Raw genomic sequence first — 18202 nt, forward strand, 5'->3', positions numbered from 1 at the left:
TCGTGCGCACATTGTCCTGTACTGCCTGCCTGTCCATTCTGGAGTTTTTTATGGAGCTGCCCCTCGTTAGGGCAGATCAGCTGCAGGCAGTTTGACAGAACATTCCAGCAAGTTCCATGCAGTTTGCTTGTTAGCATTGAGGGGAAAGCAAGTGAGCACTTGCAGGTGTGCTGCTGGGGATGGGGGGGGGGAGGGGAGCGGGGCGGTGGTGGTGGATCAGTGCCTCAATGATTTGTGACAGGGGAGAGAGAGGGGGGTGTCACATAGCCATCGGAGTGTAAGTGGGATGGGGCCTTGTGCGGGATTATCCGGCCCGGCAGTGATGTGACGGGCGCACTTTTTCGATGTTTTGTCCAACTGCGCATGCGCGGTTCAGAGCTCCGATCGTTCTGGCCGCGCTAAGCCCCGCCCACAGCGCAAATCGGACTGGAGATGGTTGAGAGCGTATGGGGGCGCCTGAAAGCGGATTTCTAAGTCGGATCTGTACTACGCCCAGATTCGGCACTTAGAATGAAAATGGTAAAATCGGGCCCATGATGCCCGATTTTACCGTTGCATTGCCCCTGTTTTTGGGCGCGAAAACTTGGTAAAGTCGGGTGCGAGGCAATCCGTGCCCACCTCCACGCCGGTTCCCCCTTTACCAAGGCCCAAAAATGGCTGCAATCGGGATAGCGCCGAAATGGGCGCGACTGCCATTTAAATGCATTTGCATGCATTTAAATTAACTTACTGTGCTGCATGCTCAATTTAACTGGCACTTCTCCCTTTACCACCGCGTTCACTCATCCAGAATCGGCGGGAAACAGGCATGCTCTATAAAAGTCCAATTCGGGCGCTCCAATTCGCGAGGAGGTAAGTGCCTAGCATCCGATGGCTCTCTGTTTGAGATCGAGGGGGGCGGGCGGGGGAGTGGGATGGGGAAGATGGGTCTGCTGCCACTCTGCCTGAGATCATTGGAGGGGAAGGGGGTTCCGCTACCACTCTGCCTGAGATCGGGGGAGGGGCCCGCAATGGGTCTGGGTGGTGGAGGGGGTGAGGGGAATAAGGGGATCAGTAATGTTGTGGGCAATATCTGTGGTGGCCAAGGGGAGGCATTATTCGGCCCGGGAGGGATGTGGCAAGGGAGCAGCATTCTATCTTTTTTTGCACATGTGCCGATCGGAGCTGCAGGGCTTGGCCTGCATTCAGCCCCGCCCACAGGCTTGTGCAGCACAATTCAGACTCGCTGATATTTTTTCAGGCAAAGTGCGTATGGGGGTGCCTGAGAACAGGTCTAAATGTCGGATCTGAAACACTCCCAGTTTCAAGTCCGCTCAGCACCTCGAATCAAAATAGTAAAATAGGGCCCATCGTGTAAAAAATGCACTGAAGAGATGGTCTTTTAGAGGCCAATGAAAAATCCAACTGGATATGTACTCTGACCCTTTATGTGGATTACAATAGTAAAAATTAAGCATACAAGATAAGTTTATAAGTTTATTAATTAATTAATAAACTTAAAAAAACTTATATTTTAATTTCATATTTTATAACTTTACAACTGTAATCTACCTAAAGCATAAAAGTATTTTTTAATTAATACGATCTGTTTATCTTTGCACAAAGAATCATTCAAGGTGACGCGACTTGAAATCTTTCTTGGATGGGGACCAATGGCCATTAAGATGTTTCTGACCTTTAAGAATAACATGTCTTATTCTCATACAACTTGGCTATCACGGGCTGCATCTATGCACAACACATTGTAAATGCATGTTTGCTGAGGTCATGTATTGGGGAATTAATTCCATTTTTAATCTTTTGGTTTATTTTTGGTCCTGAAAATTGTGTGAACCAATAGGCCTTGCATATCTCAGCAACAGTTCCCTAATCTCATTATGGGCTATCAGTTGACTTAGTTGTTTATCATTTTCTGTCGATTAAGTTAAAAAAGAAAGACTGTCATTTATATAGCACCATTTACAACAACAAGATGTCGCGAAGTATTTTACAGCCTGCTCTAGTAAGTAGAATCATAGAATCGTAAAAGCCCTACAATGCAGAAGGGGGTCATTTGGCCCATCGAGTCTGCAATGATCACAATTGCACCCAGGCCCTATCCCTTAACCCCAAGTATTTACCCTTCTAGAATTTGCCCTGACACTAAGGGGCAGTTTACCATGACCAATCAACCTAACCCGCACATCTTTGGAGCAGTGTTCATATCCAACAAGAGACAATCTAACTATCTCCCCTTGACGTTGAAAAGTATTATCATCTACTTCCTCAAAGACCTTGAGTAAATTTGTCAGACATGACTTCCCTTCATCAAACCCTGTTGACTCTACTTGAACTTGGCTAGAAGTGGAAACCTTATGTGAGTGGATAGAATGCAATAAATCTTTTTTTTTAGCACTCCAGACATTTTGTTTCCAAAAATTTAGGGGAAGGACTTTAAAATTCCTTGAAGTTTGATACCTCCCCTTGACAGGGTCTTCTGACAGTTTTGATGGTTAATTTTGACAGGTCACTTGACAGTCCCAAAAGCTTGTCAGGAATGAATTCATGCAATTTTTGCACACATTTATACCAACTTTTAACAATTCCCAAGGGCCCCTGACCTCACCAAAGGGGTCCCAGGACCAGATCTTAAGAGATACTTTTTTTCTCCAAAGTGATATCCTGGCTATCTTAACTAAGTTCAGACCTGCCTCTACCAGGTCTATCGTGCACAGGATTTCACATTCCTGGCTTCCCAAAATCCCACTTCAGTGGAACCATAACTTAAATGGCAAGCTGTCCTCCAATCCTGCCCCTGCAAACATGGGAATTGCCATATTTCTTGGTGGGGCTTATGATTCTTGGCTATTTTTGCCGCAGTGGAGAGTCTCTCTCTGTCATGGCAAAAGTCTGGGCCAACTGTTTGTTCTTCTCTGTGGGTGCTGGCTAACCTGCTGTGTTTCCAGCATTTTCAGTTTTTATTTTAGCATTTCGCCATCTGTAGCATTTTGCTTTTAATATGCATGAAAGATGCCCTTGATCAGTGGATGAAGCCAAATGACAATAATGGCAAGGCTGTGTATAAAGACAGAGGACACTATTCTCTGTCTTTTCATCAAATAGAAATTGCTGAAGAAATAATTCTGAAGTGGGTTTTTCATAGGCCTTGTTGTCATGGAGATATACTCTCTATTGGAATGGCAACATGAGTTTGTGCTGCCAGCAGTTGGAATTCATTTTAATTCAAGCGAGTAACTATTGGTGATAAATCCTTTCTCTTTTGTCTTCACAACACCACCTAATTACATTGTTAGAAAAACAGTTGGGGTAAGTGGTTAAGTAATCTCAGTTATAACCAGATGTGTGATTTGAACTCTTTTCAAACTTCATCTTCTGAAATATTTTAATTTCTGTTTGAGCCATTAAATGCACAACTGGTTGCATCACCTGGAAAATGGCTGTGTTACTTCCAGCTCAGTGCGCGTTGCTCGACATGATTTCATTTTGAAGTAGCTATGTATGTTCATGAAGTCCCCCAAGGATCTATCCAAGACCTCCTTCTCTTCCTTATTAACATGTGATCCCTTAGCAATCTGAAGGCACAGTATCCTCTTTGACATGAATGTTGACAACACTTAACCTGTCTCCTTATCATTTTTCTTGACCCCTTAACTTCCTTGTACAAAGAGATAGGATTAATTGGTGACCTCATAAGGAAGCCTCCCCTTGGCAGCTGCTATCATAATGTGATTTAAATTTATATTCAGTTTGAGGGAGAGAGGAGTGGGTCCAAGACTAAAAACTTAAGCCAGGACAATAATGAGAGCTAGCTAATCTGACCGACAAATCAAGGGATAGGTCAGTTGACATGCAGAGACAGACATTTAAGGAGATATTTCAGAATACACAGAATAGATACTTTCCAATGAGTAAGTAAAATTCCAAGGAGAGGACCCACCATTAATAGTTAAAAGAATTAAAGGTAGTATCAAAAGGCATATAATTATGCAAGGATGGGTGGCAGGTCAGAAGATTGGACCAAATATAAAAAAACGACAAGTGAGGAAAAGAATGATAAGGAGGGAAATATTAGAGTACAAGAGAAGATTATCTAGAAATATAAAAACAGATAGTAAGAGTTTCTATAAGATATTTTAAAGAGAAAAGAGTTAATAAAGTGAGTGTTGGCCCTATAGGAAGTGAGTCTGGAGAATTAACATGGGAAGATAAGGAAATGACAGATGAATTGAACAGGTATTTTGCATTGGTCTTCACTGCAGAGGATTTGTGTAACATCCCAGGAATAGCTGTAAATCAGGAAGTGGAAGGGAGGCAGGATCTCAGGAAAATTACAATCATCAGGAAACTGGTACTGAACAAATTGTTGGGGGTTGCAGGCTGACAAGTCCCTAGGTTTTGACGGACTTCATGCTAGGATCTTAAAAGAAGTGGCTAGTGAGACAGTCGATGCATTTTTTCTAATTTTCCAAAATTCCCTAGATTTGGGGAAGGTTCTACTAGATTAGAATATAGCAATTATAATACCATCATTCAAAAATGAGGATGGGGCAGACTGAAAGCAGGAAACTATGGGGGAAATTTTCCCGTCCCGTCCTGTCCACCATGGGAATCTTTGATTTTGATTTGATTTGATTTATTATTGTCATATATTTTAGCACACAGTGAAAAGTATTGTTTCTTGCGCGCTAAACAGACAAAGCATACCGTTCATAGAGAAGGAAACGAGAGAGTGCAGAATGTAGTGTTCCAGTCACAGCTAGGGTGTAGAGAAAGATCAGATTAGTGCGAGGTAGGTCCATTCAAAAGTCTGATGGCAGCAGGGAAGAAGCTGTTCTTGAGTCGGTTGATACGTGACCTCAGACTTTTGTATCTTTTTCCCGACGGAAGAAGGTGGAAAAGAGAATGTCCAGGATGCGTGGGGTCCTTAATTATGCTGGCTGCTTTGCCAAGGCAGCAGGAAGTGTAGACAGAGCCAATGGATGGGAGGCTGGTTTGCGTAATGGATTGGGCTACATTCATGACATTTTGTAGTTTCTTGCGGTCTTGGGCAGAGCAGGAGCCATACCAAGCTGTGATACAACCAGAAAGAGTGCTTTCTATGGTGCATCTGTAAAGGTTGGTGAGAGTCGTTGCTGACGTGTCAAATTTCCTTAGTCTTCTGAGAAAGTAGAGGCATTGGTGGGCTTTCTTAACTATAGTGCCGGCATGGAGGGACCAGTTTGTTGGCGATCTGGACACCTAAAAACTTGAAACTCTCGACCCTTTCTACTTCGTCCCTGTTGATGTAGACAGGCGCATGTCCTCCTTTATGCTTCCTGTAGTCGATGACAATCTCCTTCGTTTTGTTGACATTGAGGGAGAGATTATTGTTGCCACACCAGTTCACCAGATTCTCTATCTCATTCCTGTAATCTTTCTCGTCATTGTTTGAGATCCGACCCACTACGGTGGTGTTGTCAGCAAACTTGAAAATTGAATTGGATGGGAATTTGGCCACACAGTCATAGGTGTATAAGGAGTATAATAGGGGGCTGAGATCGCAGCCTTGTGGGGCACTGGTGTTGAGGATGATCGTAGAGGAGGTGCTGTTGCCTATCCTTACTAGTTGTGGTCTGTGAGTTAGGAAGTTCAGGATCCAGTTGCAGAGGGAGGAGCCGAGGCCCAGGCCACGGAGTTTGGAGATGAGTTTTGTGGGAATAATGATGTTGAAGGCTGAACTGCAGTTAATAAATAGATTACAGGAATGAGATAGAGAATCTGGTGAACTGGTGTTCCGGGGTTGAGTGCACGACCAGGGAGATGGCATCTGCTGTGGACCTGTTGCGACGGTAGGCAAACTGTAGTGGATCCAGGTATTCTGAGAGGCTAGAATTGATTTGTACCATGACTAGCCTTTCGAAGCACTTCATAATGATGAATGTCTGAGCCACCGGCCGATAGCTTGGTTTTCCTTAGGTACTGGGATGATGGTCGTCTTCTTGAAGCAGACAGGGACCTCAGATTGTTGTAAAGAGAGGTTGAAGATGTCTGCGAATACCCCCGCCAGTTGATCTGCGCAGGATCTGAGTGCTCATCCGGGTATCCCATCTGGGCCAGTCGCTTTCTGTAGGTTGACCTTCGAGAAAGCTGCTCTGACATCTGCAATGGTGACCCCAGATACAGGTTCATCCAGGGCTTTCAAGATGGAGGGCATGCGCTTGCTGACTTCTTGCTCAAAACGGGCGTAGAATGCATTGAGCTCATCAGGGAGGGATGCATTGGAGCCGGTGATTTTTCATGCCTTCATCTTGTAACCTGTTATGTCTTGCACATCTTGTCATAGTCAGCGGAGGTCTGTGTGGCTAGCCTGGGACTCTAGCTTGGTCCGGTGCTGTCTTTTAGCATCTTTTATTGATCTCTTTAGATCGTATCTGGCTTTCTTGTAAAGGTCAGGGTCACCTGACTTGAACTCCTCAGACCTGGACTTCAGCAAGCAGTGGATATCCCTGTTCATCCATGGTTTCCAGTTGGGGAACACACAGATTTGCTTCTTTGGCACACAGTCTTCTACACACTTACTAATGAAGTCAGTTACTGTAATGGCGTACTCGTTCAGGATGGTTGCAGAGTTTTTAAATACTGCCCAGTCCACTGACTCCAAGCAGCCCCGTAGGAGATCATCCGATTCCTCAGATCAACATTGCACAACTTTCTTTGATGGATTCTCCCGCTTCAGTTTTTGCTTGTAAGCTAGGAGCATAGCCTTATGGTCTGATTTGCCAAAGTGTGGGCAGGCGATAGAGCGGTAGGCATGTTTGATATTTGTGTAGCAGTGGTCTAGGATGTTTGGGCCTCTGGTGGAGCAGGAGACGTGTTGGTGGTAACTTGGTAGTACGCTCTTGAACTTGGCCTGATTGAAGTCCCCGGCCACGATGAACAAGGCCTCGGGATGTTTCATCTCAAGGCTATTCGTAGTGCTGTATATTTCATCCAGCGCAATCTTCATTGCCATCAGGATAATGGAAGTGAACTCCCGTGGAAGGTAGTAGGGGTGGTATTTTGGCGTCAGGTATTCTAGGTCAGGGGAGCAGAAAGTTGCCAGTGTTGTTACATCTAGGCACCATTGATTAGGAAGCAGACCCCACCTCCCGTAGCCTTGCCTGAGGCCGCTGTACGGTCCATTCGATGGATTGCGAAACCCTCTGGTTGTAGGGCACAGTCCGGTGAAGCAGGAGTGAGCCATGTCTCCGTGAAACAGAGTGCACAGCAGTCCCTCAGTTCTCATTGGAAAGTGAGTCTGGCTCTAAGTTCGTCTAGCTTGTTTTCCAGAGATTGGACATTTGCAAGGAGTAAACAGGGGGGGGGGGGGGGGGGGAGGGGGGGGTGGCTTTGGGACCACATTGTTTCACTCTCAGCTGCAGGCTTGCACATTTTCCACGCTATGTGGAGTGTCTGCTTCTTTTCGAGCCTGGCAGACGGTGAGAGTAGTTTGCAGTATTAAGGGTATGGTTGTGTCCAATGAGGTTCTTCACTCTGGTCGGTGTGTGGATGGAGGATTTGTTGCTTAGTATCATGGTGGACGGGGGCATGAGTGGACCATACATAGGTCCGTCGACCTCGAGAGGGATTTTTTGATTTTGGGGCCAGCGTGGCTGGAAAATCCCACCCGATTAGATCAGTTAGCTTGAACACTGTCCGAGGGAAAATACAGAATCTATAATCAAGGACGTTACAACAGGGCACTTGGAGAAATTTTAGGAAATTGGGCAGAGTCAGCATGATTTTGTGAAAGATAAATCACATTTAACCAATTTATTAAGAGCTCTTTGAAGAAGCAACATGTGCTGTGGATGAAGGGGAACCAATGGATGTACTGTATTTAGATTTCCAGAAAGCATTTGATCAGGTTCGATATCAAAGGTTATTGTGGAAAATAAAAACTCATGGTGTAGGGGGTAACATATTGGCATGAGTATAGAATTGCCTAGCTAACAGGAATCAGAGAGTAGACAAAATGGGACATTCTCATTTTGGCAAGATGAAATGAGTGGTGTACCACGGGCATCAGGGCTGGCCCTCAACGTTTTACAATTTATGTAAGTGATTTGGATGAAGGGAGCAAAGGAATGGTTGTAAAATTTCCTGATGACACAAAGATAGGTAAGGGAGCAAGATGCAAAGAGGACATAATGAGACTCCAAAGGGATACAGATAGGTTACGTGAATGAGCAAAGCTCTGACAAATGGAATATAATGTGGGAATTGTGAACCTTCATTTTGGCAGGAAGAATAAAAGAAGTAGTAAATTATCTAAATGCTGACAGATTGCAGAGCTCTGAGATGCAGAGGGATTTGAGTTTCCTCGTACATGAATCACAGAAGATGAGTATGCAAGAATTTAGTATCATAGTGGACAGGGGCAAGAATTTAAGAAAACTAGTAATATGGTGTTGTTTATTGTGAGGGGAACAGAATACAGAAGTAGGGATGTTATATTTCAGTTATACAGGGCATTGGTGAAACCACATCTGGAGTAGCGTGTACAGTATTGGTCTTGTTATTTAAGGAAGGATGTAAATGCATTGGAAGCAGTGCAGAGAAGGTTTACTAGGTTAATACCTGGGATGAGATGTTCCAGTCACGGCCACCCAAAGGCTGAAAGTTTCCGCCCCAGGTCAATGGACCTTTAAATGTTACATCAAATTGTCCACCTCTCCCCTGCAACGGTTCCCGCAGTGCATGGGACCACAAAATTTACCCCTGGAATGGGTGGATTGTCTTATGATGAAAGGTTGATCAGTCCAGGCTTGTATCCACTGGAGTTTAGAAGTGTACGAGGTGACTTGATTGAAATATGAAATACCTTCAGGGGCAATGACAGGGCGAATGTGAATGTGGAAAGGACGTTTCCCCTTGTGGAGAATCTAGGAAGAGTGGTCACAGTTTAAAAATAAAGGGTAGCCCACTTAAGGCAGAGATGAGGAGAATATTTTTCTCTCAGAGGGTGATGAGCCTTTTGAACTCAGTTCCTCAAAAGTTGGTGGAAGCAGAGTATTTGAATATTTTTAAAGCAGAGGTAGATGGACTCTTGATAAGCAATGGGGTGAAAGGTTATCGGGGTGGGTGGGAATGTGGAGTTGAGGTTACAATCAAATCAGCCATGATCTTATTGAATGGCGGAGCAGGTTTGAGGACTAGTGTGGCCTTCTGCTGCTCCTAATTTGCATGTTTGCATGTTAGTGTAGTCTTTAAAAGGACTACCCAGTTAGTCTCATTCCTGTATTCATTTCCCATGGCCCTATATTTTTTTAAGCATTTATTCTTTTTGAAAGGCCCTTTTGAATCTGTTTCCTCATCCCTTTTGTCAGGGAGTTCAAGATCACAACTCGATGTAAACAGATGTCTCTTATGTTGCCTTTGGTTGTTTTGCCAACAAACTTAAAACTGTGCCCCATGGTTTCTGACTTTTCTTTTGATTTGATTTGATTTATTATTGTCTCATATATCAGTATACAGGGAAAAGTATTGTTTCTTGTGCACTACACAGACAAAGCATACCATACATAGAGAAGGAAAGGAGAGAGTGAAGAATGTAGTGTTACAATCATAGCTAGGGAGTCAAGAAAGATCAACTTAATGAAAGTTTTAGAAGCACAGAACAAGAATAAAAGATAGAATTAGAAGGTATGCCGGGCACCGCTTACAAGAAGTCGCCACACTCCCGCGTCATCTTGGAACAGGAAGATTCTATCACTGTTATTTCTATTATTATTATTTCCATGACTGGAAATCCTTTCTCCATAGTTACTCCTGTCAAAACCCTTCCATGCTTTGAACTCCATCAAATCGCTTTTTAGCCTTCTTTGCCCTCCAGCTCCACCAGCCTTTCCACATAACCAAAGTCCTCATCCCTGGTACCATTCTAGTAAATCTTTTCACATCCATCTCAAAAGGTGGCACCTAGAATTGAACACAAAAAATATTCCCACCAAGATTTAATCAATGTTCTAACAAAGGTTTAGCAAACTGCCTTGTTTTTGTACTCTATTCCATGAAGCCAAGGATCCAGCTACTTTTTTGCAGCCGTTCAGTGTTTGTGCCACTTTCAAAGATTTGTGTGCATACAACCCCAAGTTTCTTCATTCATTTAGTGCTTTCTCAGGAGAAAAATCATCAGCCTGTTCTGTCCTTCCAGATAGTTATAACCTCTGAGTTTTGGTATCATCCTTGTAAATCTTTCTTGCAGCTTATCTGAAGACTTGAATTTTGCATAGTAGTGTGTTCTAACCAAGGTCTATACATGTTTAACTTAATGCACAATGAAATTACTCTCAACCCGATTTGTGCTCATTTCACATTATAATACCCTTGATGCACACATACAGGGGTGAATTTTCCCGTTCCGCCTACCAGGGGAATCGTAGCGGGTGTGGGGTGGACCATGGAATGGTTTGTTGACCTTGTGCGGGATTTTCTGGTTTCGGGGCGATTGCGGCCGGAAACCAGAAAATCACGCACAAGGTCAACAAACCATTCCATGGTCCACCCCACACCCGCTACGAATTTCAACTGTGTCCCTTGCATGATTTTGCTTCCTGTTCATTATCATTAACCATCATTCTCTCTAATCTTTGTACTGCTACATTGTTCCACCACGTTCAGTTTTTCTTTCTTAAATAAAAAAATGTATTAGTTCACTTCTCATTTTCTCTATATCCACACATTGTTAACACCCAGATGCAGCACTTCATCCTGTATTTAAATTTTAAATATTTCTAGTGACTCGAAACTGGAATTAGCCTTTCTCCTTTCTACAGTTTCGACAGCTAAGCATTATTTTTTTGATTCGTTATGTCATTTTCTGCTACTCCTTTTACCTCAGCGGGATCCTACGTTCTCCGCAATGGACTGGATACTGTTCATGAGATAACAATAAAGCATTTGCTGTCCACAGTGGATTATTTATTGAATTATTTCTTTTTGGCACAATTATCACTCACTGCTTTTTCAAGTTGCAAGGAATGTACATCGCAGTCTGGCTCACACTCATGGCTCAAGATGAGGCAGAAACATGTGCAGTTAAGGAAAGTGAAGCAGTCAGCAAACCAAATACACCATCTGTTGGGAGACATGACAAGTTGATGTTTCAGGCTTTACCTCCTCTTCAGTCCAATGGATACAGTTTTTTCACTCCTTTGCGCCTTGACAAAAAAAATCTGCTGACAGGCTACGAAGCCCTTTAGCTGCTTCTTTGTAATAGAAGGCGGGGTATTTGTACTCTGGGAAGTATCTTTATGTGTTTCTACTTCTGCTTTACCTACACTCATACCCTTTATTCATTGTTTTGGATTTCTTGTCATCTCTATTTTTTGCCGGTTCTGGTGTATCTTTTTCTTTCCCACTTTCTCCCCTTTTTCTCTCACAAAATCATAGAATAGAATCACAGAATCCCTACAGTGCAGAAGGAGGCCAATTATGAGGGTTGCATTCAAAGTTGATGTTGCTATCTGGCAGAAAATCCTTGGCATGTCACTGACAATATTCTATCTGTTAATTCAAACTTGGAACAGTTGACCACATACTTTCTCCTCCATCAACCTTGCCTATTAACGTATTCCACACCCTATCACATTTGGAATGAAATAATATAGCCAATTGTTCCAAGTTTGAGTTAACAGAGAGAATATTGTCAGCGACATGCCAAGGATTTTCTGCCAGATGGCAACATCAACTTTGAATGCAACCGTCATGATTTTGGGAGGGAGAAGGAAATAAATCAATGGGTCCTTGTCTGATTCACAGGGAACCAGCTCGTTTTGCCAGATTGACTTTATGTTGCTAAATATTCTTTTGTTCTTATGTGTTTACAGACTGCACCTGGAGTCCATAAGAGGTTGTTTCGTAAAGTGAAGAACTTAATTACTGCATATCAGAAGGAGGATCAAGGCTTAGCAATGCCTTTGCTATACCCTGTGTACAAACAGAAAGGTATTTGTGGTGATTGTTCCTTTAAGGGTAATACAGCAGGTTAAGGGTCACCTGGCCTGGGGGAACCAATGGGAACTCAGAATAGGGAATCACCCCAGAGTGGGTAGCACTGCTGCCTCTTGGTGCCAGGGACCCGGGTTCGATTCCCGCTTGGGTCACTGTCTGTGCAGAATCTGCACGTTCACCCCGTGTCTGTGTGGGCTTTCTCCGGATGCTCTGATTTCCCCCCACAGTCTGAAAGATGTGCTGGTTAGGTGTGTTGGCCATGCTAAGTTTTCGCTCAGTGTACCCAAACAGACACCTGAGTGTGGCGACCAGAGGATTTTCACAGTAACTTAATTGCAGTGTTAATGTAAACATACTTGTGACACTAATAAATAAACTTTAAACCACTTGAAAGACATGTAGGGAGCTAGTTACAGCCATTTGGCAGCTAAACAATCCTTATTAATAAATCATTAGTGTGTCCATTAATGAAGTTTGTGAAAGTATAGTATTTAAACTCACCTTACTGTTATCTGAACCATCTGTAATTGGAAATACAGCTCTTCTTACCCATTCAACAGTGGTTTAATTCCTTAAAATAGTGCCTTATTTTTATCATTTTCCCAATAATCATATTTTTCCAAACTTGATTGCTTGTGCACATAAAAACAGTTGTTAATTTTTTTAAAAACTTACAAATTTTACATTAATTTTATACTATTCCTTATTTTTCAGTGCTGTAAATATTGTGCATGAGTATGTGTTTGTGTACAGAACAGGCTGAGAGAGGTTATAACCTGTGGCTCCTGGATCTTCATATTATTTCATGAAGACCAATGTGCACTGGGAACTGGCATCTGTTGCTGAATGCAGATAAGGGGCAAAACAGAAAACAGAGATTCCAAGACAGGAGCAAGAAGCTTAATTCTCCTCACCTTTATGCCACCCTAGACCTCATCTCACTTGTTGTAAGAACCTCCAGAACTACAATAATTATTGAGTGAGCAACAAAAGCTGGAACTCGCAGCACTGAGAGTCCTCTTACTTCATTGCCCTTTGGTGACATTTGGTTGTAAAGAGTGGGCAGGGGTTTTGCTTCTTCACAGATAAGGCAGACAATCTTGGAAAGAGCAGAAAGCTTGCACCATGGCCCGGTTATCTATTGGGTTCAAGGTTCCATCAACTCTGCCCATTTATAAGTGCAAAAGTCTCTACATTCCACATTTGGCTTCTGCGTATTCAGCAATCTAGACAGCAAAACTATAGAATTCCCACCCTCAACCTCTCTGTTACTACATCTCTTTTTTAGTCCTTTAGGACCTTTCTTAAAATGTATTTCTTTGATCAAGCTTTTAATTTCCCCTCTTCATCCTTCCCTCTTTAACTCATTGTGAATTTATACCTGCCTATCCATTTTTGGAGTGTCTTGGGGTGTTTTCCAATGTTAAAATCACAGATTGAATGTATTATTGTTCTAATTGACCCTGGGAGGGATTGCAACTGAGTTCCCAGTGGTCCACACATGACACACACTTGGTTGCGGATGCCCCTGGATAGTGATCAGGATTGGAATCTCTTATTGAGTGAGAGGATTGGCACTGCAGCACGGTGGCACAGTGGTTAGCACTGCTGCCTCACAGCGTCAGAGGCTCGGGTTTGATTCCCGGCTTGGGTCACCGTCTATGTGGAGTCTGCATGTCCTCCCTGTGTCTGCATGGGTTTCCTCCAGGTGCTCCTGTTTCCTCCCACAATCTGAAAGACAGGCTGGTTAAGTGCATTGGCCATGCCAAATTCTCCCTCAGTGCACCCAAACAGGCACCGGAGTGTGGCGACCAGGGAATTTTCAAATTAACTTCATTGCAGTGTTAATGTAAGCCTATTTGTGACACTAATAAATAAACTTTAAACTTTAAACACTGAAACTGGATGCACACCTCAAATTGGCACAGACAGAACTTGAATTGGAAACCCTCTGCTCTACTCTGCTTAGTGCAAGATTGAGGCATGACTTTTAGCCCACGAAGCAATCATAGAAACATAGAAAATAGGTGCAGGAATAGGCCATTCAGTCCTTCAAGCCTGCGCCATCATTCAATATGATCATGGCTGATCATGCACTTTCAGTATCCCACTCCCACTTTCTCTCCATACCCCTTGATCCCTTTAGCCTGAAGGGCCATGTCCAGTTCCCTCTTGAACATATCTAATGAACTAGCCCCAACAGCTTTCTGTGGTAGAGAATGTCACAGGTTCACAACTCTCTGAGTGAAGAAATTCTTCCTTATCTCAGTCCTGAATGCCTTACCCTTTATTCTTAGACTGTGACCCCTAGTTCCGGACTTCCCAACATTGGGAACATTCTTCCCGCATCTAGCCTGTCCAGTCCCATCAAGATTTTGTATGTTTCTATGAGACCCCTCTCATTCTTTTAAATTCCAGTGAGCACATGCCCAGTCAATCCAGTCTCTCAATCATACAGCTCAAGTATAAGCTTGTTTAATGATAACACATTTAATTCTCATTCAGTTTTATTAACTGAAATTCATCAGGGTAACAGTGAATATTTACTTGTTTTACAGGTGATGAAACAGGAGAAGATTATCTCATGATGCAACCAGCTAAATGATTGCAAACACTTCTTAAAAATTTCCAACAAGATGTTGGGCTGAACTTACCATCAATGCTTTTGATTGAAATGGGCTGCAGCAGTCAACCTGAATATATCTTCATTGATCTTTTGATGGTCTGGGATACTTTGACATTCTAAACATTATTTTCTTTTTTCTAGAGTACCAGATGCTTGATCAGCAATTACTATTCTTGACATATACATGTTTGAATCATAAGTTCTGACATACTTCAGTACTCAAGTTCTTGATGAAGCTCTTAATAATTCATTTATTTATTTACATTTTTCTCAACCTTGTATGAGAAGGGGATCTCTGTACCCTTCATTTTGCTCCAAAACAGCTACTGGTGTTCAACTAAAGAAAGGAACCAAAAAAGTTTATTTTTTTTAACAACTTGACTGATTTAATTTTAAAAGATTTTTTTTGTTGCAGAAACTACAGTATTGTTATTTGTTAATAATTTCATACCAGCAAGACAAAAATGAGAACAGATTTCTATTGTAAGGATGGAGATTCTGGGTTTCTGCAGAGGTTGCCCTGATCTTTCATCATGGTGACAGATTGGATGCCAAGGTTTTGAAGGTTGTGGCAGGAGATGGAACAACTCCTGCAGAAACCCATGACGAGTGTTTTCCCAGAACTTAGTGAAGAACCAATTTCTCTGAACAGAAAATGCTGGAAAATCTCAGCAGGTCTGACAGCATCTGTGGAGAGAGACTAGAGCTAACGTTTCGAGCCTGAATGACTCTTCGTCAGAGATCGTCAACAGCTCTGACGAAGAGTTATCCAGTCTCGAAATGTTGGCTGTATTTTCTCTGCACAGATGCTGCCTGGCCTGCTGAGATTTTCTAGCTTTTTCTGTTTTTGTTTCAGATTCCAGCATCCGCAGTATTTTGCCTTCGTCTTAGTTTTTCTCAAAAACTGCGTATGGATGCAAAATGTCCTGCTGAACAAACATTCCTTAGCTAAATAACAGTCTTATCACTTACAAGGCTTGATGAGCTGGCTCTTCATTGGCAGTGGTGGCCACATAAATTATTACATTTTCTACATGGATAACACTGCATCACTTCATTATGAACCACAGAAATCCACCACCACTTTCAATCTCACCATTGTCCAAAGTTATTTCCCCCTGAATTTTCTTGAGACATGTTTGTAGCCAGATGAAATTATTTCATGTATCTTAGAGCCTTTTGGCAAAGGTACATATAAAATTAAAAGATAAATTTATCTCAATTGGATTGAATTGGCAGACAGACATGAGATATGAGCATGTCAGTATGTGGTTAGGAGACAAATGTTCCTGGTAGCTGCTGTAATGGACTGCTGGTTAATGCTTTTGAAAAACTGTTTCTGTGAAACATATTGGATTTAATAACTGGCTTTTCTTTTAATTGATAGACATTTGAATCAATTTCTTTTAAAGGAATGTAATGATAAAGCAATAGTCATGTTCCCTTCAACTTTTTTTGTTTCTCATTCAAAGTACATTTTATTTTCAGTCCAAGCTGTGAAATATATGTTTTTTGATTTGATTTATTATTGTCACATGTATTAGTATGCAGTGAAAAGTATTGTTTCTTGTGCTATACAGACAAAGCATACCGTTCATAGGGAAGGAAAGGAGAGAGTGCAGAATGTAATGCAATACTTGTTCCAGTCAATTCATCCTTTTATTTGATGAGATGCTTGGAGATTTGCCAACTTGTTTTGCGTTTGTACTTCTCATTTTCTTAAAAACTTTCAACAGAGTGGCATTGAAAAAAAACACATGAAAAGTGGAAAAATTAAAAGCTGAAATTGCAGTAAGGCATGGTAATCATTTTTACTTTGGATTTCCCCAGTTGTCTCCCTCCGTATGTGGGGTACATAAAGTGCCTTGATCTTTGTTCAGGGGCAACCTTGAGTGTCTGTAGGTCATTTAGAATTAAAGAATCCCTACAGTGCAGAAGGAGGCCTTTCGGCTCATCAAGCCTGCACCGACAACAATCTCACCCAGGCCCTATCCCCGTAACCCCACATATTTACCCTTCTAATCCCCTTACACTAAGGGGCAATTTAACATAGCCAATTAACCTAACCCACAAATCTTTGGAGTGTGGTAGGTAACTGGAGCAGCCGGAGGAAACCCACACAGACATGGGGAGAATGTGCAAACGCCACACAGTCACTTGAGGCCAGAATTGAACCCAGGTCCCTGGCACTGTGTGGCAGCAGTGCTAACCACTGTGCCACCCATTAAATTGCTTAGAGGAGCACAACTCAGCACAACTCTCACTTAATGCCCTCAGACCCACTTTCTAGCAGCTGTCTCCAGATAGTCATGAAGAGCAGGAAGCCCAGATAATATTATTCCTCCCACTCTCCAGCATGGGACGTTAAGACAAAATGCTGTGGGCCAACCGCTACCATGGTTGAAAGCCATTAACTTAAAAATAACTGATAATCCAGCCTGGTTCTGGCCTCTGTAGTTCATTCTTACCCTAGGCATAGCCTTCATCCACTGGTTTATTTTGTATTTAAATAATGGTTTGCTGTTCGCTCATGTGACTTTTGTTATTAAAACCAAATAATTTGGGGATCTTTGTATGTAAGATATAAATAAATATATCTTTAGTACTTTAGGTTGATGCATTATTTTTCAACATCACTTCACCCCACATTTATCAAGTCTTTCTAATGTAAGTATCAGCAATTCAGCCAAGAGGAACATCATCATCTCTGATGGTGCACTCTTTAATATATTCACATACAATTCATTTGTCATTTGTCCAATGCCCATTTTTTAGTAGTTTATTGACCACATTGAGGTAGTATTAAAAAGTAAGTTTTATGTGAATGCACAAATATGGGATGAGATTTTCCCAGAAATCGGCAAAGGCGATTGTGGGCAGAAAAAGAGGCGTTGAAGCTGTCAGCAGCAACAGCAGATTTCTCCAACATATAATCCAGCACATAGAAGAAAACACCAAGGGACACGTGCCATGACGTACTGTTGGCAGGGTGGCCTTTGATTTGCCTGCCCTGCCAACAACTTAGTCTCTTGTGGATCAGACTGCCATTTTTAATGGCCACCTCAGTGCAAAGGAGTTGACACTGGAACCCCTCAGCACTGCTCCCTGGCATTGCCCTCTGGGGGCAGTGCCCAGCCAGTGCCAGCACAGTGTCAGAGGGCAGTGCCTGGGCATGGATCCTCTCCCCCCCCCCCTCCCAAGCATTGCACTCACCTGGGAGTCTGCATTGCAGGTGCACCCCTTTGGGAGACCAGTGGTCTCACACTATTCTGCAGTCACACCGATGTAGATGGATTTTCTGACGGGGGTGGGGGGGATTATTCAGGTCTACGGACCTGATTACATGTTAATTAATTCCAATGACGTTCTCAATGTTTCAACGCCAGGAAACGTGCCCTGTTACCGATGGGGGAGGGAACAATCGCGTCATGCATTTACATCCATGTAAAACTCAATTTCTCTGCTCTCATGAAATTTTCCGCTCCTATCGCCGAACCCACGCAACACAATTGGGAATGGAAAATCCCAGCCATTGTGAATTGCCAGACGCAATGGGGTGGATTTTCAAAGGTTGCAGGGTGTTGGTTCAGGGGTGGGTGGTGC

The 18202-nt window shown here is 42.7% G+C and overlaps 1 protein-coding gene across 1 annotated transcript in view; it reads left to right on the forward strand.

Annotated features, from left to right (window-relative positions):
- sh2d1aa (SH2 domain containing 1A duplicate a) overlaps positions 1-17202 on the forward strand; it is a 68723-nt gene extending 51521 nt beyond the window's left edge. Inside the window, exons 3-4 of the mRNA XM_078211360.1 lie at positions 11850-11967; positions 14532-17202. Of these exons, the coding sequence (XP_078067486.1) occupies positions 11850-11967; positions 14532-14578 (165 nt within the window). The 3' untranslated portion in view covers positions 14579-17202. The remainder of the gene's footprint in view (positions 1-11849; positions 11968-14531) is intronic.
- The last annotated feature ends 1000 nt before the right edge of the window (positions 17203-18202 follow it).

Source organism: Mustelus asterias, chromosome 4 (assembly GCF_964213995.1).
Source record: "Mustelus asterias chromosome 4, sMusAst1.hap1.1, whole genome shotgun sequence".
In the NCBI taxonomy this organism is placed as follows: domain Eukaryota; kingdom Metazoa; phylum Chordata; class Chondrichthyes; order Carcharhiniformes; family Triakidae; genus Mustelus; species Mustelus asterias.